We start from the raw sequence: 25,902 nt of genomic DNA on the forward strand, positions 1-25,902 counted from the left end.
GTGGAGGTTTGTGCCACCATCACTGACCCACCGCCAAACTGCTCATGCTGGATGATGTTGCAGGCAGCATGACGCTCGCCACGTCACCTCCAGACTCTGTCCCGTCTGTCTCATGTGCTACTTGTGAACCTGCTCTCCTGCTGGAGGTACTTTTTTCAGGGCTCTAGCAGTGCTCCTCCTGTTCTTCCTTGCACAAAGGAGCAGATACTGGTCCTGCTGCTGGGTTGTTTCCTGTCCAGCTCTCCTCGTGTAATGGCTCGTCTCCTGGTATCCCCTCCACGCTCTTGAGACGGGACTGGGAGAAACAGCAAACCTTTTGCGACGGCTCGTATGGATGTGCCATCCTGGAGGAACCGGACTACCTGTGAAACCTGGATGGACTGCAGGTACCACCTCATGCTACCAGTAGGGACAAGGGCACTAGCTGGTCAATAAAGATGGCGCCGGACATGGCTGCCTCGATGACTCGGTGCGCAATGTTTTGTGTTGTTTTTGTTGTTAATTCAGTTTTATGCTGCGATACCCGGAGCTCCTTCACCAGAGATGAGCTCATGAACATCAGGGGTACGACTCCAGCGGATTTAGTTCCAACTTTTCTGCTAACTTCTGTGGAATTACTGGACATTCTTGCTAAGGGTGCGCTCATCCTTTCTCAAGCAGTGAGGCGACGCAGGAGAGGAAAGCGGGCCGGCGTGCTTGTACGTCTCCGCTCACGTGGATTCCACACACCGCTGCCGGGCATATTCCTCTCAAACGTCCGCTCACTGTGTAACAAACAGGACGAACTTCAGCTACTAGTGGGGCTGCAAATCATCCTACGTATAAACTGATGTGAACACAACAGATTTACGATCAACCCTCGACGCCGGTCACAAGTAAACAAACATGAGAAAGTCATTAAGACAGACAACTGAGACACTTAATGAAGAAGAGAGCTGAGGAAGCTTGTGTGAAGATGCTTCATAGGACACAGACTTTATGGAACCAGCTGCTCAGATTACAGTGGCTAAACAAAAACATTACTGAAGTTTTTCCAACAGTCGTTTCACTCTAAAATGGGCATATGTCTGAGGGAGAAGCTGAATGATACTCAGTGGGAACATAAGCGATATAAAATGGTGCAAGCTTCTTGCTGGCTGAGATGTTGCAGCCGAGGTGCAGCTTTGCTCCAGAAGACGTGTTTCTCACCCTGTTACGACCCAGTTCACTAGGGGAAAGGGGAAGCATCATAAAACCAGTCGGACAGTTGTTTTATTTACAAGAAACTCGGATTAAGGCCAAACACACCTGCAAAGGCAAAGAAAAGGGTCGTTGGATGCTGTTTAGAACAAATAACTCAATACAACCAAAAGAGGTTCCTATCTTGTGTTCCAGCAATGAGACCGGCCTTGTTTTGCGTAATATGGAGCAGCTAACTTACTTAAACTTCTTAGTTTCACTCGTAGTGGAGAGTATTGGTGTTTCATTATGGTATGAAGAGGCTTCTCCAACATCACAACAACCGAATTTCAGGTAAAATTGTAAATACTTTGAAATTGAGTGGAAAGTGGAGTGATACTGTTGATATTCTACTTAGTTATACCACTCATAACTAAATAAATACCATTACTGCCAACCAATGCAAACATTCTGTTTGGTAAGATTCCAGTAAAATTCAAAACACTGTGCAGAGCAGTAGCATGTCACATGATCATGTGCAGACGTGGGACTTCTAACAATACGTAGCATCAGTCAATCTAGAGTGCATGCAGAGCTACTCTCATGAAGACAGTCTGTCGCAAGGTGGAGTGTTCTCTTGCACCGCCGTGCGCTGATCCACTACTAGTGTGGGTTCACATAACTAATAATGGTCATGGACGTTTTGACATGTACCATACAGCCACAGTGTGTTTCCCACATAAGATGGAAGGTGAGATGTCACAGACTGGTGGAAGATAAGAGGTCAGTTTTCAGAGGAGTCGGTCTCTTCCGTGGAACCATCGCTTTCCACCTCCATCTTCCTCCTGTGGTGGATGTTCCTCCTGGGGGAGGCCCTCCTCTGCACCTCCTTCAGCCCCCCCACCGCACTGCCGCTGCTGTTGCTGCCGGGACTCACTGAGATCTGGGCGATTCTGGACAGCACCGGAAAAAAGAACGAGTTATTAAGAGAAGAAAGGAAGATAGGAGAACAACACAGCAAAGAGGACAGGAAGTAAAGGCCAGACACAGGAAATGAGGACAACAAAATGAGAAAACAGCGAAAGGAAAGAACGAGAAAAGCATGTCTGTTAAACAAATGTGAGAAAAGCTAAACGTGTTTGCGTATTATGATACTGTCATCCTGTGCAGTGTACAGTACACTGTCTGCGTTCTCACAGTTTGTCCAGTTCCTGGTCCATCTCTGGATCAATGAGGAACTCTGCCATGCTGGGTAATGCTCCTGTAGGAAGAGGGACGAAAGACAACGTTCAGCTTATTGTTGGAATGCTGTTAAGCATTCCAACTATTGTTCTTCGAATCTTTATTGTTGGAATGCTGTTAAGCATTCCAACTATTGTTATCCTGTTTCTTTATTCAACTTCTATTTCTTCCGTCGCGCCTCTTCTTCTCCTTCATATTTTAAGCTACAGAAACCGTTCAACTATTAAAATGTTCAGCTCTTTCACCAGAGGGGTGCTATGACTTTTCATATTTCGAACCTTTAAACTTTTTATTTTCAATGGGATCTCTATGGAGAATATTTTCAAATGGCTTCAGGCACACAGGTGTTCGCGATTGAGCCGATTAGTGATGTTGATAAACACACAGACTCACAGACACACGCGCACATACACTCCTCTCCCTCTCTCTTTTTGTCTCTCTCATTCAGGTCTTAGGGATCTTTAGAGGTCTTCCCCCCCCCCCCGCACACACACAGTCATTTCAGGTCTTGGAGACTTTTAGAGGACCCCCCCCACACACCCACCCCATTTCAAAATAAAAGCCGCACACACATGATTTGTTGCAGCTGTTACGTGTTGCAGCTCGGCCAATCAGATATGAGGATTCTGATAAGTTTCCTGATTCGAGTGACATTTACACACACCGCGACACAAGAGGGAGAGACGAGGAAAGACATGGCAGAGCAGGACAATAGTCATGTAAGCTGTAAAAGATAAAACATCGGACAATCTCCAAATGAGAAAGTTTGCCAGAGATATCAGAGCCTCTCTCTCACTCTCTCTCTCTGCCTCTCTCTCTCTCTCACTAATTCTTTCTTCTCTCTCTCTCTCTCACTCACTAATTCTTTATTCTCTCTCTCTCTCACTCACTAATCTTTCTTCTCTCTCTCTCTCACTCACTAATTATTTTTTCTCTCTCTCACTAATTCTTTCTTCTCTCGCTCTCTCTCTCACTAATTCTTTCTTCGCTCTCACTCACTAATTCTTTCTTTTCTCTCTCTCACTCACGAATTCTTTCCTCTCTCTCTCACTAATTCTTTCCTCTCTCTCACTAATTCTTTCTTCTCTCTCTCTCTCTCTCTCACTAATTCTTTCTTCTCTCTCTCTCACTAATTCTCCCTCTCTCTCTCTCACTCTAATTCTTTCTTCTCTCTCTCTCTCACTCTAATTCTTTCTTCTCTCTCTCTCTCTGACTCTAATTATTTCTTCTCTATCTCTCTCACTCACTAATTCTTTCTTCTCTCTCTGTCACACACTAATTATTTCTTCTCTCTCTCTCTCTCACTAATTCTTTCTTCTCTCTCTCTCACTCACTAATTCTTTCTTCTCTCTCTCTCTCTCACTCACTAATTCTTTATTCTCTCTCTCACTCGCTCTCTCTCTAGTAAAGGAGATTTAAAACATACATTGAAACAAAAAAACAGTCATTAAAACACAAAATAGCGTGGGACTCCCTGAGACATTACGCAATCAACCATACACTACCGCAATTCTGCAACTACTTGCACACAAACCACGTCTGGAAAATATCTCTGCCGATCTGCGTTTTATAGTGTACTCTTTGCACGAACTCGGTCCCGAAGGAAATGGCGATATATTGTGCAGTTCTTTTATATAGCGTGGGACTCCAACCCCGCCTCGGGACTCTAACCCGGCCTCTCTGAGGTCTTAATTCAAAGTGCTTCACATAAAACCATTAAAAGCGTCAAAACATAAGGCAAAAGAAAAGGAGATTTAACAGCAATTAAGAACAGTGTAAGAAATAAAATACAGTAGTAAAATGCAGAAATGCAGGAAATTGATTAATATATTAATTGAATGTGGTTCAATTAAAGGCAGCAGCAAACAGAAAAGTCTTCAATCTTGATTTAAATTAGCTGAGGGTCTCAGCAGACCTGCAGCTTTCTGGGACTTTGTTCCAGATATGTGGAGCAGAAAAACTGAATGCTGCTTCTCCATGTTTAGTTCTGACTGGGAACAGAAAGTAGACCGGTCCCAGACGACCTAAGGCAGGGGTGTCAAACTCATTTCCACTCTGGGCCACATCAGCATCACGGTCGCCCTCAAAGGGCCAGTTGTAACTGTAAGACTGTAAAACTAACTTCTCCCTAACATATTGTTAAATAACTGTCTCTGCATTTGATTATTGTTTATTCAAGTGTAAAAATATTGTACATGCAGTTATATAACTGAAAAATGATATTTAAACACATTTCTGTTATTATAACATAAATCATTTTAATTGAGGGTTAAGAAACCCACATGACTCTATCAAAGATCAAACTATTAAAGAAAAGAACAAAGACACATATCAAACACAAGTTATTACATTAACTTTGTTCAAAGCTATTTGTGTCACCTCTCTGCATCACTAATGTTCCTCCCTGTCGTCGTCCTGTGCATGCAGCTACATCCAAGAGCTGCTCACTGAGAGTCAGGTCTGATGAACATGGATAGATGATGTATCCGTGTTGTCTGTGCTTTCATCAACAGTTAATTCGAAACACAAGTACCTGCTCATCTCTTAGCTAGCTGTGTTGTTAGATTGCTGCTAGTTCATGAACTCGGTCTGCGATGGTGTTTCTTCACAAACTGACATTTGTAAAAGTCTGTATCTGGTCGGAGCTCTGCTCACATACCTTCAGCATGCACTGGGCTGTAGCTGTGTAAATATATTCTGCTGTGATTGCAGTCTGCCTTTTAATTCTTGGACAATTTGATGTTTTTCTTGGAGGCTAAATTTAGCTCCGTGTTTGGTGTCAAAATGCCGACGTGAATTGTATCCTTCATCACCGACACGCCTCATAACACAGAAGACAGACCCGTTTTTCTCCTTGAAGCACAAACATGTATTCGCTTTCCCATCTTTCATTTCATTTTCTTCCCTCTGCATCAATTTTTCTCTTCGTGGACATTTTGGGATTATTTGTCGATCTTTTTCAATCGTTGGAAAACCTCTTTTCGGGCTGTTGCCTCTCCTGTCCACCTGTTGTGATAGTTAATGTCGGTACACAGACAACATGCTATCTCATAATTTCAACTTTCTATCTCATAATTTCGAACATGAGGATACTTTTATTTTCAAGTCAAACTTTTAATTATTTCCCCCCCCCCAAAAAAAGAAAACAAAAATTATATTTAATTTTTTCTTTGCTGGCGGATTCGTGGGCCACATAAAATAATGCCGCATTCGGCCCGCGGGCCTTGAGTTTGACACATGTGACCTAAGGGGTCGGGATGGTTCATAAGGTAGCAGCAGATCAGAGATGTATTTTGGCCCTAAACCATTCAGTGCTTTGTAAACCAACAGCAGGATTTTAAAGTCAATTCTTTGTTGGACAGGAAGCCAGTGCAAAGACATCAGAACTGGGGTGATGTGATCCACCCTCCTGGTCTTAGTGAGGACTCGAGCTGCAGCGTTCTGAATCAGCTGCAGCTTTCTGACAGACTTTTTACAGAGACCTGTAAACACACCGTTACAGTAGTCCAGTCTGCTGAAGACTGTAGTAGAAGCAGAAGCAGAAGCAGTAGTAGCAGCAGAGGTAGTAATAAAAGTAGTAGTAGTAGCAGCAGAGGTAGTAGTAGTATAAGTAGAAGAGGCAGAAGCAGTAGTAGCAGCAGAGGTAGAAGTAGAAGAGGCAGAATCAGTAGTAGCAGCAGAGGTAGTAGTAGAAGTAGAAGAGGCAGAAGCAGTAGTAGCAGCAGAGGTAGTAGTAGAAGTAGACGAGGCAGAGCAGTAGTAACAGCAGAGGTAGTAGTAGAAATAGAAGAGGCAGAAGCAGTAGTAGCAGCAGAGGTAGTAGTAGAAGTAGAAGAGGCAGAAGCAGTAGTAGCAGCAGAGGTAGTAGTAGAAGTAGTAGTAGTAGCAGCAGAGGTAGTAGTAGAAGTAGAAGAGGCAGTAGTAGTAGCAGCAGTAGGAGTAGGGGTAGTAGTAGAAGTAGAAGTTGCAGTAGTAGCAGTATAGGTAGTAGCAGAAGCAGTAGTAGCAGCAGTAATACTACGACTGTGTAATGTTAAACCTACCAATAGTCTGGTTGATGGTCTCGTGTTTAGCCAGGCTCATTAGGAAGCTGTAGTGAGAGACTTTGTTGGTCTGTTCAAGTACTTCCCTCATACAGGACCTGGGAGGATGACTTCACACAGGAACACAAACACGACAGGGTCAGATCAGTCTCAATATTAATGAATGCACACAGAAAGATTCACAAATGTATTTTGTGATTAATGACTCGCCACAAAAATATTTTTCAATGCACATAGAAATAGTTATCATTATATGTAAGTAAGTAAGTCAGTAAAATGTATTTATAAAGTGCTTTTCACGGACATAAGTCACAAAGTGCTTAACAGGAGAAGAATTACAAACAAAAAGCACAATGTGACCATATAAGGGCCAATCATTACATTAAAATGCACAGAAACAGAAACACGGTTTAAAAGCAGGCCTAGGACAGGAGTTGTTACCCAAACGCCAGTCTAAACAGGTGTGTCTTGAGCTGATTTCTGGATGAGTTCACAGAAACAGCAAAGCGTAGAGGTGCAGGCAGAGCATTCCACAGCTTTGGTGCTACTAGCTAGTCAGCTGTAGTTTAAAAGTAGTATAATGTTCTGTGCTCCCCAAATGGCAGGAAAACTGATTCTTCCAGACCACGGCGAGACCTCCACCGCGGCAAGGCCTCCACCACGGCGAGACCTCCACCGCGGCAAGGCCTCCACCGCGGCGAGACCTCCACCGCGGCAAGACCTCCACCGCGGCGAGACCTCCACCGCGGCGAGACCTCCACCGCGGCCGGCCAAACGCGGTGTCCCAACATAAGAACAGTCCACAGGGCGGAGTCCGTTTAAATGGATGCATTCCATATTCCGTTGCCAGGTCTCAGGCAGAAATAAAAAAAGCCAAATTATGACTTGTGAACAAGTCATTTCAAATGTGTAAATGTCAAAAAAATCCACACAAAACATCTAATTCACAAATATATATCTGATGCACGCACGAATAGTTGTTTTAAATCAATACAATATAAATCTACAAATATAAAGTGTATCTAATCTCATTTTAAACTTTAACTAAAAGTTGTCTTATTTTATTTGAATCATGCTTAAACTATTTTGATGAAAACAAATACCAGTCAACAAGCTGCAGTACAGGTCCTTTCATCATATGTTTAGAAGTGTTGCAGAAATGGTTCAACCTGAATGCTCAACAGCCAATGGGAAGCAAGGACACTGACCTCTCTGAACATCCATGTCTTTTCTTGTAAACACGATGTACCCTGTAACATCAGAGTGTATTCTACACGCTGTGTGGTCCCAGTGAGTGAGGGCTGGACGTGTGTGTATGCTTTACCTGCGTTTGAACCGGTCACAGAGGGCATCAACACACTGAGCCAGAGTGGACGGTTCCACGCCGTCCTGCGGCTGCTTCTCCTTGTCGGTCTCCTCTGCAGCCACAGAGGGGAGCTGCTCGATGGAGGTGGATGTGGGGACGATGACGGTGTTAGGACTCTTCCCTGCTAACAGATCCTGGTAGATCACCAGCACGCTGTCCAGGAACTCTACAGACACGCGGATTAAATACTGTTTTATTCAGTTTTTGTATGGAAATGGGATTAGACTGTTAACACTGCACACATCATAACTTCGATATCAGATATACATTTGATGACTCTATATGGCTCACTTCTGATAAGATGATTCCTCACACACTAACGGTAGATAATATGTAGCTTTTATTATTTTCATATCAGATATCTGAACTTAGAAATCCTTCCAGTGGGCAAGAGTTTTATCTTTGTCAGACAGTTTTACCCTCTAACTAAACAACAATCAATCCATAATGAAAATATGAAACATTTGTATAACATACCTCTTACTATAGAGAATAAAACACAAAGATTATATTGAGTAAGAGTCTAAACAAATGCAAATCATTAAAGGGACAGTTCACCAACAAATAAAAAGGACATATTTTTCCTCTTACCTGAAAAAAACAAAGAAACGATCTAGACTGATAAATAGCACTATTTATCAGTCTAGATGGTTTTTTGTTGACCTCTACCCTTCCCAAAGCTGAGCTCTGACTGATGTCGTTTCATTTTCATCCGTCTCAGTGACGATTTTAAACACATGCAGGCGATACAGGCTGGAAGTGAAGCTGACGAGCAGACATCACCGAGCAGACATCAACGTATATTGAACGGCACGAGACTACAAGCAGTCCACTAGGTGAACCTCAAGCTGTTGATATAATCAAAGAACCAACTTGTTGAGTAAAGACTTTAAAGTAACAACTAGATCATCCACTTCACCACGCCCCCCCTTCCCCCCCACACACACAAACAATGACGGCGATGAGATACGTAGGTCGTAATCTTGGCGTCGTGCAACATCTCTGCAACAGTTAGGACCTCAGTGACCTACACGGCCATGGTTCTGGTGTGAGATGCCAAGTGTTGGAGGTATCGTCCATAGAGACGTCTCCCTTCTCTCCCACATAATGCGACTCGTTGGCACTCGGCTGGTGGTGTTCAAAGCGCCAAAAAAGTACATTTACAACCTCAACAGCGATGTCACTTTCTAGAAATCATAACTCGTTGACTCAAGATAATCCTCAGACCTTGTGAGCAGTTTCATCGGAGCTATAGTGCGCTGTTGGAGAGAGACGGAGAGTCTGGTGGACATTGGAGAGCAGGGAGACGTCTCTATGGATGACATCTCCAACACTTGGCATCTCACACCAAATCTGTCGAGATAAATAGCACTACAGGTAAGAGGCAACATATGTAGTTTTTCATTTTGGGGTGAACTGTCCCTTTAACACACCCACGTTAGTAAAGGTTACAGCCAAACTGAGTGAAGTGAATGTATAAGCCTGGACATACTGAACACAGCCATATGAAACAGTAGCTTGTATTGTACCTGGGTAGTAGAACTGCAGCTGGAGGGCATAGAGGAAATCAGAAAAAGACATCAGAGAGTCGATGGCATCGTCCATCAGAACAATTCTACAGGACAAGAAAAGAAAAGCAGATAACAGTTCATACCAGATACGTCCAGGGGAGAACTGGTCCTTAAGGGACCCGACTAGCCCAGTAACACGTCAGTATGCAACACACTGAAATGCATTTAACAGAGAAGAGAAGGCTCCTCACCCAATGACTGATTGCATTATATCTTCTTGTTAGGTCTGTTGTAACATAAAGCATTCGCATGTGCAGTATACACAATCTACACTCAACAAAAAGAGAAACATCATAAAAGACGGATGTGACTAAAAGATGCATTTCTGTAGCAGCAGTCATGTCAAATCCATAGCTCAGAGAGCCTAATACATGTTTTATGAAGATAAAACTGCATATGCTACAGTGGCCTATTATTGGGACCAGCCCAAGTCACATCTGTGTAAAAATCAGCAACACAAAATCTGAGAGAAATAATCATTTTGCGGGTCTAGAAAAGGTCTTAGATCTTTCAGTTAAACTGACACTGCATTTATATTTTTGTTCAGTGTAACTACAAAATAACGACTACACTGTACTTTAATACAAATGTAGTGGCCATCCTCTTTACTCTACCGCAGCGGTTCCCAAACTTTTTAGGCCGCGCACCCCCTTCTACATCCCGACTGGGTTCGCGCACCCCCCCCCCCCCTTAATAAAAAAAAAAAAAAAGAAGCAACAGAGCCTTTTAAGCCTTCATAGCCGCATAAGAATCGGACCAATGAGAGAACAGTTTGCTCGCGCGTGGCATTTGTTTACAAGATTTAGTCCGCTGTTAAATGTTGCAGTGTGAACACAAACCGAACAAAGGAGCAACTGCAACAAAGCAAACGAACTGAAGGTGTGAAAACGCCCTGAAACACTGCAACAAAGTTTCAATAACTTTCAGTGACACAAGGCGTCACTTTTAAAGAGCAATACGGATGCGAGCACACACGCACAGGCTCAGAGGCAGATTATCACATTTCATTTACAATTAATGAGCGACTAATGTAGCCAGGATGTCTTCGGACAAAGCATCGATGCGGCGACACAGTGTTGTTGGACACTGGGATCATGTCCAACTTTTTTGCTTCTTTCTCTCCAATCATACATTCCACCATCTCTCTGGCAGCTGGCAAGCTCACGTCTTCGGCGATTGTGTGCGGTAGCCCCTTTCTCGCTATTCTGTAACCAGATATGAAGCCCGTAGTGCGTCATTTATAGACCAACACATGAATGAGACTCCAGTTGTTTTTGGCTGTTTTGTAACTCCTCCAATTTCGATATAAAGAATGTAAGGGGCTTTTGACTTGCACTGGCATGCTTGGTGTTCAGGTGGCGACGTAAATAAGAGCTTCAGACTGTTAGCCAGAACCTCACTGCACACCACGCACTGTGGCTTTGGGGAATCTGCGTTGCCAATCCAAGTGAAGCCCAGACACAGATACTTTTCATCATATTTCCTCTTTTTTTCCCAGTCTGATGCTCACTCTCGTTTCCTCTTTTTCACCTTGACTCCGCGATGGGCCGATGTGCTCCCGATTTGTCTGTGCTATCCCTTCCTCCTTTTCGGTCTCCTCCGTCTCATCTTCCTCTGACTCTGGCTCGATTTCTTCTCCCGGTCTCTCCCCAACTCACCTCTCCGTTCCCCTCGCCTCTGATTCCTCTCTCTCTCTCTGTCCCTCTCCTCTTTTACGACTGATAGCTTCAGATGTCCCACCTGACAGTTTTTAAATTAAAATTACATTTTTTTTTAATATTTAATATTATTACACCATCAGACCGCCATTACACTTTTCCTCTCGCGCACCCCCTAGAGGCAGCTCGCGCACCCCCAGGGGTGCGCGCACCCCACTTTGGGAATCCCTGCTCTACCGCATGTGCCTCATACTGATTGTTAGAGTAAACTGAAAAAGGCACATTTTCCCAGCATGCAACATTAGTGTTGTGGTAACCAAACAAACAAAGGTGTGACCTCTTGGGATCGGGGAACAACAGTACAAAGACATAAAACAATGTGCACGTGCTGTCTGAGGTGCGTCTGTGTACTGACCTGGCTGCACTCTGCACCATCGCCAAAGGGAAGTCTGGACACAACAAGTGCAGCAGCGACCTGTACTCCAGCACGGACAGAGAGTCTGGAATACAACTCAATGCAGTTACAGAAGAGACACAGTGATGCATTCATTCCAACGTTAAAGAGTCAAACCAACCAAGTCAGGTCTAGTGGGTTTTACACGTCAATGAATTATTCATATTTTAATACTTACACATGTAATAACATAAACGTAGCCTTATATAGAGAAAGGGGCAATTATTGAGTGACTATAACGATCAAACTACACCTCCAACAGAAGAAGTGTGTGGCTCTCACTCACCTCCGCTCTTGCCGATCTGTCTGTAGCATCTCCAGAAGACTCTGATGAAGGAGGCTCTGTTATGGGGAGTGGCCCTGATGTAGTTATACTCTCTGAAGAGGACGTGGTTACTGTTCTTTACACTGCTGAAACTACACACATGCACACACAGCAATTAAAACAAACAAGAAGAAGTCCACCTCAACATTCATGTAATCAGTTAGATCAAAAAGAAACACAAGAAGCACTAAATTGTGTTTCTTCCACCGACTCTCTAAGCGAGGGTGACAGTGTTGTAAAACAAAATGTCATCTAGTTCAGTAGACTTCTCACCGTTTAGATTACATACCACGCATAAACGCAAAACAGCGTGAAAGACGAGTATGCATCACATTTACAGTGTTTTAATGTACAAATGTATATTATTAATTAAACACATTATCATATTAGAACACTGGCTTAGTATACATTTCCTACAAAAGAAACCAGCAACTACAATGGCAATTGAATGATTGTGACTATACTGTACACCTAATAACAGATAAAAGGTACCGGGGAAGTTTGAAAATTGTAGTTCCAGTTTCCTTATATTCTGTAATTTTCCAATATTATCTTTGAGGAGATTCGCCCTCCCAAAGCCTACATCAGTCCAAACTATTGCCCAGGTCAGAGGAACTATTAGACTAACTGTGTGAGGAGTGTGACATACTATTCAGCAAAGTAGCGGATCACCCCAAACTGGGTGTACTCCTCTTTGTGTTCCAGCAGCTGGGTCACTGCATCACTCAGGTAGAACAGCACGTTACTGTCCGCTGAGAGGAAACAGACACAGAGCGACCATTAGACAGATCTAAAGTACACCAGCTAAAGAGCTCAGCTGTTAGCACTGCAAAGCTAACACACATCCTACCGAGGTACTCGTCATCTGGGACGGTGGAATTAAAGCGGTTCATTCTGCTCATGCTTTCAGGAGAGGACGTTGAAATGAACATGAATAGACTTGAGGTAAATGTACACAGTTAAAAGCAATGCGACCTCTGTAGCATCCATCATAGCACCATCTTAGCACCGACCATCCGTCGCGTGGATGTGACCCTAATATGGTGGGCTGGGGCTTCCATGGAAACAGCAGGATGTTGTCAGTTACATTCAGGAAATGCCCCCAAGCAACATAGCACACAAAGGTTCCATTGCTATTTTCGACATACTGTAATAATAATAATCGTCATCATTATTATTTATACTAGCAGTATTTTTAATATTATTACTCGCTATATTATCCATCGCCGTTTTACAGTTTTAATTGCACCTTTGCTGTACAAGGAAGTCCCAACATCCGATTACTGCTTTTCATATTATATTGATTATTTTTACATTATTATTCTTAGTTATATCTTTATACTTGTCAGAGTTCTCTTTTGTGTCATCATACTTGCCAATAAACCGTTTCTGATTATTTGTCTTCTTAAATTTGTGTTTATATGGTTAGTACTCGATAACATGCCTTTTATACCGCCTATGTTGTATCCAATATTCCCATACTCAATATTTAGTCTAGTAGGGTTGTTTCTGGACTTCAGAGAGGATTAAATGAACGGTAATTGCATCACCAAGTGATTCCTCTCAAAGTGATTTAGGTTTGTTTGCAAGATTTTGTGTCTTTCTTAAGTATTGCAGTACTTGTCTTTGAAGCAAACCCATACTTGATTCTGTTTTTCAGGGAATGCCTGAGCAGCTCAACATGGAGTTCAATCCCCACTAACAGTAGGACACTGTTTGTCTCTGCATTCTGTCCTCACTGTCCCTTTTAGTGCTGTTCTCCTGCATGCTTACCACTCTACTTTAGTGACAGTGCTACAGTCCGTTGCTTTAAACAAAAAAACATCACAGAAACAACTTAAAACCATCATAACACATACAGTAAGAGACATTCGACATTGACAACACGGAAGATTAGAGTGCTAAATGCCCAAGTGCTAAATGGCTTCTATATGTATTGCATATTGCTCACAAATTATGTCAATGCAAAGGCAATGCATGAAATTAATGATGGCGAGATTTTCGTAGTTACAGGAAGGGCTTAATTTCAGAGCTGTGTTGAGAAAATTATTCCTTTTAAGGTGTAATAGTTTACACCTTCTACTGTTCGCAGTTAGTATGGATAAAATAGCTTTATAGCAGCAGCTTTAATAGTCACTAAGCTTTGTAGTAGCTTTAAATAGTCTTAGCTTTAATAGTTACTCAGGCAATACTCATATGAGACGGTAGGGCGAGGGAGAAACAGTGGAAGATTACTGGCTTAACTGCGTCACAAGGGCAGTGCCGCCATCTTAGGGTAGGCCCAACAGCCTCGGGCTGTATTAAACCAGTCCCCCCCCCCCGCAGTCGACAACATTTCATACACACTGACAGATGACCACGCCTTCTGGGAGGGGCCAATGTGAACGGACGTTCAGGCCTCCACCCAGGCTGTATACATGTACAAACATGCTCCGCCTGCTACTTTGAATTTGACCAATGGGCCTCAAGGGGAGGAACCCTATATTAAGCTTCACACTGCCGTGTCCAAGTGTGTCTCATGGTGAATCTCTGAGAGTGCAACCATTAGAACCCATGCATGTTTAATTGTTTGGGCTGAATAACTCTGTTGATAAATAAACTATTGCTTTTGATATAACTATACGCCTCTTGAGAGCTTCTGTTTCATTCTTAAATCCGCTCTAAGTGTGAAAGATAGCTTTATTTTCACAACAGCTGCCAATCTAATTTTTACCAAGGATAAGGACGCGTGATGGGCCAATCAGCAAAGAGATGTTATACCTTGGGGGCGGGCTGTAATTCAAATGCAACCAATCAATGGCGTTGTCCAGTGACGAATAACACATCCGCTAATGACTAAACTGTATAAAACGTGAATCCAGCTTCATGTGGGGTGTACAAGGGTTTCCTATTCTGTGTTTTATTCTTCATGCAGTGAGACTGTATACAACATCTGGATTAAGGATTAAATAGAAGAGGTGTGTTAGTGTTAGTCCGTCAGGGTGGTGTCCCTGTCTTCGCCCCTCTTCTGTCTCTCCGCCCGTGAAGGCGTTTCAAAAAACGACAACAAGTTGGACACAGGCAGCAGTGACTGCACCGGAAATTGGTGTTCATTTGCATTTAATATAAGAGTGTAAAATGTCTCAGTTGCACAGAAAGACATGATCAAATTAAACTATTTTCTGCTATTTTGATTTACGTCAGGCGTTTACTACTGCACAATATAGGTAAATTAATTAGGTACTCTGTATTGAGCAAGAAACGTTGTCTGTCAGTTTTATTTAGAACCGGAAGTGATTTGTCTTCTGGGTGGCAAAGCTTGTATAAAGCTCGGCTGGGCTTCTCTCCAGTGATACCATTATCACCGTCGTCTAACTGGACAGCCAGCATCTCATTGTCCTCTAGAGACATAAACAGGTATGTCAGTGATGTGCGAATGTTTGCTTATTTTGGTTAAAACGTGGCTTTTGCTCTAAGCTAGAATGCTAGGCTGTTGTGTTCAGCATCTGTCGTTGTGAACTGCGTTGTTAGGCCTGGCTGTGTTGGCGCTTGTGGAAGGTTACCGCTAGCTCATAGCCTTGTTTCTAAACAGCTAACGGCGGTTACCCACCGCTAGAAAACAATAAAGTCTCCCTATAAGCATCTGTTGGACCAACACATGTACACCAAATACGCTAACGAGCCACATACTGGGCGTCAATGTGAGCTGCGTGTATTTAAGCTGAAGAGGCGTTATCCAGAATGAGCGGGGTGACGTGCTAATGTAGCAACTGTCGCAGTTGTTGCTAACTTCGCTAGTTAATGGCGCTCATATGACTTGCTCGTAGTATACGACAGCTAGCTAGATAATATGGGCACCACTCCTAGTCTGAGCAAGCTGAGAATATCGTTGGGAACAGCCAGTTAATTGGTTGGCTAAATTAGATGATAGCCCAGTTTGCAAACGGCTGCTAGTCTAATTAATTATGACTGGCTGTATTTGATGGTCTAGTTTTGAAATGCCCGTCCTACTCAACCCCTGTGTTCATTCTAGTATGCACATTAAACTAGCAATGTTTTAATAGGGCTAGGTGCTGTTTCCATCCAGAGGTTTGCTATAATGTTTGGATCACACATTATTAGCCATTGTTGTGAACTTCTACGGATACCGGCTCAATATGCCCATACATTATGAACACAATGAATTGCTGAGCTTGCATTGCGTATGTGTAGGACTGGCTCCAAGCTGACAGTATTTACCGAGATGTTGATGATGTCTTTGGACTGTTTACCAGAATGGTTTGGATCAATATGAAATATGAACCCATAGCCCTCCCTGACTGTGCATTAGACAATTTCATTCTAATGCTTTCAAGTGGAAGTGAGTGCATATCAGGAGGTGGCATTGCAACTGAAGGCATTTCTGTGAGTCTGTTTTGTTGCCATGTGGATGATCTGTATTAAGCTACACCCCCTTGCAATTTGGAAATTGCAGTAATTGTAGGGCCAGTCGACTCTCACCACTATGGTCCTAATTATTGGAGTGTAATAGCTTCTGTGCAGTCCTAATGTTGTTGAATATCCCAAGCAGAGGTGTGAGTGAGGCACCGTTTTCCTTTTTAAAGCTAATTTATCTGTTGAAAGTGGTGTTTTCGTTTTCAAGCGGTGGTCCGCTGTCACCAACATTGTGATACATTTTAGGGCTCACTTATTCCCCCAGCAGCAAGTCACAGATTAAGTACAACAAATGTAATTTTATTTCAATAATTCTGTTGTTTTCCAGTTGAGTACCTTTGGGGAAGCCCACCCCAGAGCGGCCGTCATGGGGGACGATAGCGAGTGGATGAAGCTTCCCACTGATCAGAAATGTGAACACAAGGTGAATGATTCACTGACTAATATTTGTCCTCAATGCAGTTAACTTCAATCTCATTCACTCATTTTATAGATGAATATCGTCAAATAATGACACGAGATGTTTTTCATATCTCACCCATATACTTTCCCCGTCAGTGATGAATACGAGCCATGCTTCTCTTTCTGCTTTTTAAGACAGAGGAATCTGTTCATGCACATCTGGGTTTGCCTTAAACTCCTGGCTGTTGTGTATGGCTGTTGTGTATACCCCTTTCTCTTTCCGGCCTTCACCTTCGCTCTGGCTTGCTCTTCTTCAGGTGTGGAAAGCTCGTCTGAGTGGTTATGAAGAAGCTCTGAAGTTGTTCCAGAAGATAACTGATGAGAAGAGTCCGGAGTGGGGGAAGTACCTGGGACTGATAAGGAAGTTTGTTACTGACTCGAATGCTGTGGCTCAGCTTAAAGGCCTGGAGGCTGCCTTGGCCTTCATTGAGAATGCCCATGTAGCTGGCAAGTAAGTGATGTTTGCCAAAGGAATCTCATCTGGGGTCTGCGTAGGGCTGGGCGATATGGCCTAAAAAAAAAATCTCCGATTTTTTTACAAAAAATCCGATTCACGATTTAAATCGATTTTTTTCCCCCAAAATTTTTTGCAGATGACAGAAGCTGTTGAAAACAATTTTTTCTTTTATTTTGTGATGATTTTCCCAAGTAGGTTGATAAAAATAAAGTGCAAACAAAACCTGAACATTGTAGAAAGGTGCCTGTAGTATACAAAAAGTATTTGGTCACTCTTTTGTTTGCCTGAATCATTTAAATATAAAATTAAATTAAACATAACATTAAATGGCATTAAATAGTAGCCTTCCATTGTAAACAACTGTGCAAATGTAACTTTTTACAGTAAGCTTTTCTAACTGAATACACTGATACAAACACAGCATGAAATAAAATGTATATGACCCTTTAACATTCACATTTTCAAAAGTGCAACATCTGATCTAACATCAACATAACATATTTTGCACAGTAAATAAGTGCATGTAAACAAAATCAAGTGCATTCACAACATAACCAACAGTATTAAACAGTAGTGCATGTTTTTTCTAAATATTTTTTGCCAGGAAGACAAGCCTGTCTACTACCTCTGGCTTCAGGCATGCACGGTGGCATGTAACAATGCCCCCCCACACACTGAAAAGCCTCTCAGAGGGGGCACTTGTAGCTGGCACAGAGAGGTATTTCTTTGCTAAAGTACTTAGCCTTGGAAAGTTAAGTTGGTGACGCTTCCACCAGTCAAGTGGATCGGTGTCTGGGTCAACCTGCTGGACCACAGGTCAGTTGTTGCGGAGTAGAATGACATCCCCTCCAGCTCCGCAGAGATCCTTTGGCGTGTACTATTGTACAGCCGAGGCAAGGCAACGTCAGAAAAATGTTTACGGCTTGGTAGCACGTACCTGGGGTCCAAAGCTTTGAGACGGTGAATAAACCCCGGCTTTTCCACGGTGTATATGGGCACCATATCTTTTGCGATATACATCGCGACTGCATCCGTGATGGCTTTCCACCGGGCACTCTTCTTCTCATGCGGAGTACAGTTGGTGAATGTCTCCAAAATGCTGGGTTGTTTTTGTGAGGTGGCGGCGGCAGCAGTGAAGCTGCTGGCCGCCATTGTTTTAGTTTGTAAACAATGCGCGCGCACTCTACTACGGGAAAAAGGGGTGGGGGCGATTTTCTCGATTTTCAATAAAACACATCGCCTTAAAGCACACATTCGAATTAATCGATTAAATCGATTTATCGCCCAGCCCTAGGTCTGCGTTGTTTAAGGGACTGGAGAGACAATCAAATACAGTACAGATGCATTAAAAGTAGTGGTGTAACGGACCACTGTTGATCAGTATGGGTCACCCCACGCGGTTCAGCACTCACGTGAACCGCCGATTAATCACAGTTTAGCGTTAATCACCGCAGTGTGAAATACAGTTTTACTGAGTCATTATCTGCCAATATTCAGTAAAATATGCGATCAGGACATCTGCATTTATTCTTCTCTAGTCGCTGAACTCTCATGATGTTACAATGTAAACGACTAATCTGTGTTTAAACTGACCGGAGGAGAGCGAAGGTTCTGTTCACTTACATTATGTGTTCAGGATGTTTTCACAACATGAATAGATATTAGAGATGAATTATGAGCTGTTTCCACTAGCTCTAAGTAGATTAGAATACATCATTAAACTACGAATGACGAGATCTGTTTTCGTCAATGACAACACAATCTTGTGTGAAAAAACATTAGGTAAAGTAAAAGGATAGCCTTTTTAGAATAATTGTTTAGTTTACAGATTTCAGAGTGATTAAAATAGTGTGGTTCCTTGTAACCCAGCTGCTGTCATCGATCAACAACATGGATCATCGATCAACAACATGGATCATCAACGATCGGCAATTAGTATCGGCAACGAAATAAAACACTATCAGGGATCTCTAAAAGTTAAATTTCGCTCCTTTTTCTTTTGTTCTGATTCCATCTTTAATCCCAACTGTGAGTGTTATGATCCATTGCACCACCAATTAACAGATTCTTTTTTTAAAGGCACCAAAACACTGCAGTTTGTAACAGACAGGAATTTACACCTCTGGGAAGTTCTCATGGCTTTAACTACTTTAACTTTTGGTGTGGCGACTGTGAGGTAAATGGTAGAAATGCGCTGTTCATTACAAATAATGATTCTATTCACAATTATGTTAGTTTGTCCAATAACCTTTGAGCCTCTGAACATGGACTGTGTAGAAGTGGCTGTAATTCCTAAACGGTTATTGTGATATTTTAGTTTTATCCATTGAATTAAAGCTGAAAGTCTTCACTTCAAACACATATTGACTGATTAGTTTCAAATCCATTAGAGTTGTGTGAAGAGGCAAAATTAGAGAAATTGTGTCTCAGTCCAAATACTTCGGACCCTGACTGTATATGTATGATGTGAGGCAACCTGTTGGTAAGAGTTTGTCCGGTGTGTTCTGATGCTGTTTTTATCAATGTGCTCTGTTTCAGGTCGTCGGGGGAGGTGGTGTTGGGCGTGGTGACCAAAGTGTTCAACCAGCCAAAGGCCCGCGCTAAGGAGCTCGGCACAGACATCTGTCTGATGTACATGGAGCTAGAGAAGGCAGAGGTGGTTCAGGACGAGCTGCTCAAAGGCCTGGACAACAAGAACCCCAAGGTAGTGGTGGCCTGCATCGAGACGCTCCGGAAGGCTCTCAGGTCAGTGTTGAACACGTCTCTTTATTTAACAGTCCTACGAGCAGTCTCTCATCTATAAAGCCACCATGGTACTTTATTCTCACTCTGTTATGTTATTCGTGCAACGTAATGCAGATAAAAACGACCATCCCCGATGTTATTACTTACATTACGTCCATGCATAAATGGACATGCACCTCCCTACCTACCGTACTTTTCGGACTATAAGCAGCTACTTTTTACCCCACGCTTTGAGGAGTCGGCTTATAGTCCGGTGCGCTTTATATACGGATTTTTCTGTGGCTTTTCTCCGCCACAACAACAACCGCAACTTCCGGTTCCGGTCTAACACAACATTTACTAGCTCCCGACACAGAACAGTTGCTACCAGCAACCCCTCTGCTACCAGCTGTTACTGACAGGGTCGCTACAATATGGATGAAGTACCTTTGACCTACCTCTCACTAGGACTGTTAACAAAAAAGGTTGAACGGCAAGATGCTTTTAACAGTACATGTCCGACTCGCTAGCTTCTAAGCTAATTTTAACATTACGGCCAATGGGGAAATGCTAACCGCGATTAGCATTAGCGAATATATAATATATCTTTGTACATCTTTTCAGGCAGACATACTTGCATTACAGACTAAGGTCTCTCACGGCTACCAAACGAAAAGCAATGAGGCAATAACTGTTGTTGCTCATAGCTCTGAATAGATGTTGTGCTAGCAGCAACTGGCCAAGCCAGTTAGCCGTAAATGCTATTCAGAGCTATGAGCAACGTCGACACGCTGCATGAGAAGATCAGCTTTTTCTCAAGTCTGCCAGTGGATCCTAACAGCGCGGAGCAGTGTGAAAGAATCCACCATCACCAACGGGTTCCGAAAGGCTGGACTACTACGAGATGAAGACGACAGCGCAATGAGGACAGGCAAGCTCAGGGATGGATTTGCCTCGGAGCAAAGTGACACTGAGGGTGCAGACGAAACACGGACTGCAAGCACGAACGAAGCAATTCTGAGGCTGTTTAATTCCGACACTGAAGAAGAGGACTTCAATGGTTTTAGTGCACAGGAGGACAAAGGCGATAGCGATCCTGCGTGTTTTTGTGTGCGTGGTTTTGAGTGAGAAATAAATCATCTTGGTTCTGAGTTTGCATTTGGGTCCCGTTAGGACAGCGGTTCCCAAACTTTTTAGGCCGCGCACCCCCTTCTACATCCCGACCGGGTTCGCGCACCCCCCCCCCCCCTTAATAAAAAAAAAAAAAAAAAGAAGCAGCAGAGCCTTTTAAGCCTTCATAGTCATAAGAATCGGACCAATGAGAGAACAGTTTGCAAGCGCGTGGCATTTGTTTACAAGATTTAGTCCGCTGTTAAATGTTGCAGTGTGAACACAAACCGAACAAAGGAGCAACTGCAACAAAGCAAACGAACTGAAGGTGTGAAAACGCCCTGAAACACTGCAACAAAGTTTCAATAACTTTCAGTGACACAAGGCGTCACTTTTAAAGAGCAATACGGATGCGAGCACACACGCACAGGCTCAGAGGCAGATTATCACATTTAATTTACAATTAATGAGCGACTAATGTAGCCAGGATGTCTTCGGACAAAGCATCGATGCGGCGACACAGTGTTGTTGGACACCGGGATCATGTCCAACTTTTTTGCTTCTTTCCCCCCAATCATACATTCCAACATCTCTCTGGCAGCTGGCAAGCTCACGTCTTCGGCGATTGTGTGCGGTAGCCCCTTTCTCGCTATTCTGTAACCAGATATGAAGCCCGTAGTGCGTCATTTATAGACCAACACATGAATGAGACTCCAGTTGTTTTTGGCTGTTTTGTAACTCCTCCAATTTCGATATTAAAATATGTAAGGGGCTTTTGACTTGCACTGGCATGCTTGGTGTTCAGGTGGCGACGTAAATAAGAGCTTCAGACTGTTAGCCAGAACCTCACTGCACACCACGCACTGTGGCTTTGGGGAATCTGCGTTGCCAATCCAAGTGAAGCCCAGACACAGATCATTTCATCATATTTCCTCTTTTTTTCCCAGTCTGCGCCGTCTCATCTTCCTCTGACTCTGGCTCGATTTCTTCTCCCGGTCTCTCCCCACGCACCTCTCCGTTCCCCTCGCCTCCGATTCCTCTCTCTCTCTCTCTCTCTGTCCCTCTCCTCTTTTACGACTGATAGCTTCAGATGTCCCACCTGACAGTTTTTAAATTAAAATTACATTTTTGTTTTAATATTTAATATTATTACACCATCAGACCGCCATTACACTTTTCCTCTCGCGCACCCCCTAGAGGCAGCTCGCGCACCCCCAGGGGTGCGCGCACCCCACTTTGGGAATCCCTGCGTTAGGACAATGTTTAGAAAAGTGTAGCATTCAGCGTGTTGTTGAAAGCATTTGTCACGGAGAAAAATACCGGAAATAGTCCAGACATATTAAAATAAAAGTCTGCAACATCATCATACCAGCCATTGTAAACACAATTATACATGAACTAAGATCATATCCGGGTCCCCAGCACCAAGCTCCGCACCATGGGCGACCGGGCCTTTGGCTCGGCAGCTCCACGCCTCTGGAACAGTCTCCCTGACCACCTAAGGGCAACACAGACACTGGTCTCTTTTAAGACTGGCCTAAAAACCTTTCTATTCAGGAAAGCCTTTCTGACCTAAATCACTGTCAGTTATTTATTTAGTGTTTCTGTACATTCACTGGTTTTTATTATAGTTTGTTTTAACTATGTTTTAACTGTTTTTTTACTATGTACTGGCTCTGTGGCACTCTGAGATTTAAAAAAAATGAAAAGTGCATTCCAAATAAAATGCATTATTATTATTTTTCATTTCTTCTTTAATAACTGTGTGCTACTTCAGCTTTGGCAGCCATTCATAAATGTCCTGGTTCTCTTCGCTTCTGTTATGGCATTCCAAAATATGAGTGCAGAGGGTGTTATAGATAAGAATTTAAACAGTGTAGATTTGAGTGTGTTTATTCCGACTATCATTAATGAATGTCAGCGTGGGCCGTTTTTACTGCAAGCTGTTGAGACGAGAACCCAGACCGAGCGGTCCTTGTGTACGTTGCTGTGCATGGAAGTTCTCCTCCTCACTGGGACAGATGTGTGCTGGAGACCGTCTTCAGGATCCCGAAGATAAACTGGAAAACACAACCAAGACCAGCAGGGCAATATTTGAAGACTGAGTGAGAGCCACTAACAAGCTGCTTGTGTGTAGTGCATCCTGGTACATGTAGGCATGAGCAGGAGTCGGCTTTCTCTGTCAATATAGCTTCAGTGGACTACATTTACCATCAGCACTGAAAACAGTGCTTTAACGCTGGCAAACTTTACCTTTAAAAAATGGCTGAATGATGGACCAGACTATATTATTTGATGTAAAGTAATATGAAAGGAACATACTGACATACTTGTCAATGGTCCTGGTGTAACACAATTTCAATTTTTCAGACAAACTGTTTTCCTTTAATTCCTTTTAATTGAAGACAATATTCCATGTGTGTAAAGTATGTTTACGAACCATTTGTCCCTTCTCGGTCTCATCTTCTTCCTCCAGTGAGTTTGGATCGAAGATAGTGACGTTGAAGCCTGTAGTGAAGGTTTTGTCCAAGCAGTTTGAGTCCAGAGAGAAGGCGGTGCGAGATGAAGTCAAGCTGCTTGCTGTAGAGATCTACAAATGGATCCGAGATGCTCTGAGACCACCACTGCAAAATATTAACTCTCTACAGGTGGGACACACATCAGTGCACACACCTGCCCACCTTTTATTATTCAGCTGTGAACATCAAGTTAAACTAAATGATGCTTGTTTTCTCTCTGTCCCTGCAGCTGAAGGAGCTGGAGGAGGAGTGGGTGAAGCTGCCTTCAGCTCCTCCCAAGCAGACCCGGTTCCTGCGCTCACAGCAGGACCTGAAGGCAAAGTTTGAACAGCAACAAGCCCAGGGAGGAGAACCGTCTGATGGTAGGTTTAAGAAGGTAGCTAACAGATTTCTGCATACAAATTTGTGCTTTGATGTTGATGGGTTCTAGAGTGACGGTCTGCTGCCATCTCTTTTTCTGTTCCTCTTTCAGGAGAGGATGAGGTGGAAACAGTGGCAGCAGTGGATCCTTATGAACTGCTGGAAGCTGTGGAGATTCTGTCCAAGATACCCAAAGACTTCTATGACAAAATAGTACGTTTTTCTAACTACGTAGATTACTCAACAACCCTTCAAAGCATGAAGTCTGTGTTAACTGGCCAAGCCGTAGCCTTGGTGAATTCAGATTCTGCTACTGAAACACTCCTGTGTGTGTGCACGCGCACACACACATACACACACACACACACACACACACACACTGTTTTGTAATTAATCATTTCTTTCAGCATGTTTCAGTATGTGTCCTTCCTCTGTCTCTGACTGCAGGAAGCTAAAAAGTGGCAGGAGAGGAAAGAAGCTCTGGAGGCTGTAGAGGCTCTGACAAAGAACCTCAAACTAGAGAATGGAGACTATGGAGACCTTGTCAGAGCTCTGAAGAAGGTAAAGACGTTTTCAGGCTACATCCACACCATGTTTTCGCTTAATACCGGGCTAACGGACTATCTCCGTCCACACGGGCCTTTCAGCATGATTTGTGAAATGATCTCCGTCCACACTAGCACGACTGAAAACGAATATCAGTTTTATTTTATTTGCTCTTTGGCGTCATTCGTGTTAGATGAGCCGGAGAGGAGGCGAGGCTGATCTCCACGGAAACCGTTATCAACTAAGCCATTTATTTCTGCCATCAACCGTGGACGAAATGACCACTATTTCTGCTTAGTACTTGTTGTGGAAGTCCCAGATGTGGTGTAATCACTATCTAGCAAGCCGCATGTCTGCTGTGTACTACAGCTGTATGAACTCAAAATAAAGTCTGAATTCATGTTTCTTAGTTCTCTCCACAAGTAGTCAAAGTCAAAGTAGCTTTTATTGTCAATTTCTTGCATGTCAGGACATATAAGGAATCGAAATTACGTTTCCCACTCTCCCACGGTGGAACATAAAGTGCAAGCACGACACATAAAACATAAAACACTTCCTAGGCTAGGTAAGACAGATATCCTAGTTAAAACATATACTATACTACAATAAAACATTCAATACACATAGGGACGTTCAATACACATAAAAATGGGCAATTAATATAATAATGTGTGTGTATGTGTGTGTGAAAAGTGGGCAATTAATATAATATAAATATAAATATGGATACATATTTACAGTACTTCTGTACTGGGGGGGGGGGGTCAGCTTCAGCTTCCCGTCAGGCTGGAGGATATGATTGGGGGGAGTGAGGGGAGAGAGTTCAGTGTCCTGACAGCTTGGTGGGTGAAGCTGTTCTTTAGTCTGGTGGTGCGGCAGCGGAGGCTCCTGTACCTTCTTCCAGAGGGTAGGAGGCTGAACAGACTATGTGCAGGGTGACTGGTGTCTCTTGCGATTTGAGTGGCTTTCCGGGTGAGGCGGGTGGTGTATGTTTCCTGTAACGAGGAGAGTGGGGCACCGATGATCTTTCCGGCTGTTTAAAAGTAAACAACTTTTAAAATGCTTGTTTTCTCAATGGAGCTTGGATCGATTGATTCTAGGCTCTGCTAACATTGTAGCAGCTCCATCAACACTGAACATAACGTCATCTAGGCGTAAATACAGCAGTGTTGTTTTCATTGTTTGTACCATAAGGTTTATACACATGCATTTATACATGTAGTTTCGTCTGGTCTCTACTAATATGAGGTATCTTAGAGCTCTGGGTGAACTCCTTCGACTACAGTATTTTTGTTCCTCAGTTTTCTGATTCAGCGACATTAGTGATGACAGGAGGAGAATCTTAATGCTGACAGCGTCTCGCCAATTTCTCATCATTCTTGACACGATGTTGCGTCCATTCGCGTCTTTGTATTGACTTCATATATAACCTCGCGCAATAAATTTGCGTCTCTTTTGGTGTGAACACAGCATAACAAGACTTACTGGGTTTAT

At 43.1% G+C, this 25,902-nt stretch overlaps 2 protein-coding genes across 4 annotated transcripts in view; one reads left to right on the forward strand and one right to left on the reverse strand.

Annotated features, from left to right (window-relative positions):
• Positions 1-869: 869 nt before the first annotated feature.
• LOC306782588 (centriolar satellite-associated tubulin polyglutamylase complex regulator 1-like) lies at positions 870-12,843 on the reverse strand. The gene is made up of 9 exons (XM_079276023.1): positions 12,668-12,843; positions 12,467-12,569; positions 11,779-11,909; positions 11,454-11,538; positions 9,339-9,424; positions 7,768-7,975; positions 6,444-6,553; positions 2,356-2,419; positions 870-2,111 (listed from the first exon to the last, which is right to left on the reverse strand). Exons 1-9 carry the CDS (start codon positions 12,747-12,749, stop codon positions 1,943-1,945), a joined length of 1,038 nt encoding a protein of 345 aa, XP_079132149.1. The 5' UTR covers positions 12,750-12,843; the 3' UTR covers positions 870-1,942.
• A 2,258-nt stretch (positions 12,844-15,101) lies between these two features.
• Positions 15,102-25,902, forward strand: part of LOC306781911 (cytoskeleton-associated protein 5-like) — a 46,683-nt gene continuing 35,882 nt past the window's right edge. For all 3 annotated transcript variants that reach the window (XM_079275025.1, XM_079275026.1, XM_079275027.1), the window contains exons 1-8: positions 15,102-15,213; positions 16,559-16,654; positions 16,950-17,143; positions 19,688-19,894; positions 23,460-23,631; positions 23,732-23,864; positions 23,975-24,075; positions 24,310-24,423. In XM_079275025.1, the coding sequence (XP_079131151.1) occupies positions 16,598-16,654; positions 16,950-17,143; positions 19,688-19,894; positions 23,460-23,631; positions 23,732-23,864; positions 23,975-24,075; positions 24,310-24,423 (978 nt within the window). In that variant the 5' untranslated portion in view covers positions 15,102-15,213; positions 16,559-16,597. The remainder of the gene's footprint in view (positions 15,214-16,558; positions 16,655-16,949; positions 17,144-19,687; positions 19,895-23,459; positions 23,632-23,731; positions 23,865-23,974; positions 24,076-24,309; positions 24,424-25,902) is intronic.

The sequence above is a fragment of the Melanostigma gelatinosum genome (assembly GCF_949748355.1).
Source record: "Melanostigma gelatinosum genome assembly, chromosome: 1".
In the NCBI taxonomy this organism is placed as follows: Eukaryota; Metazoa; Chordata; class Actinopteri; order Perciformes; family Zoarcidae; genus Melanostigma; species Melanostigma gelatinosum.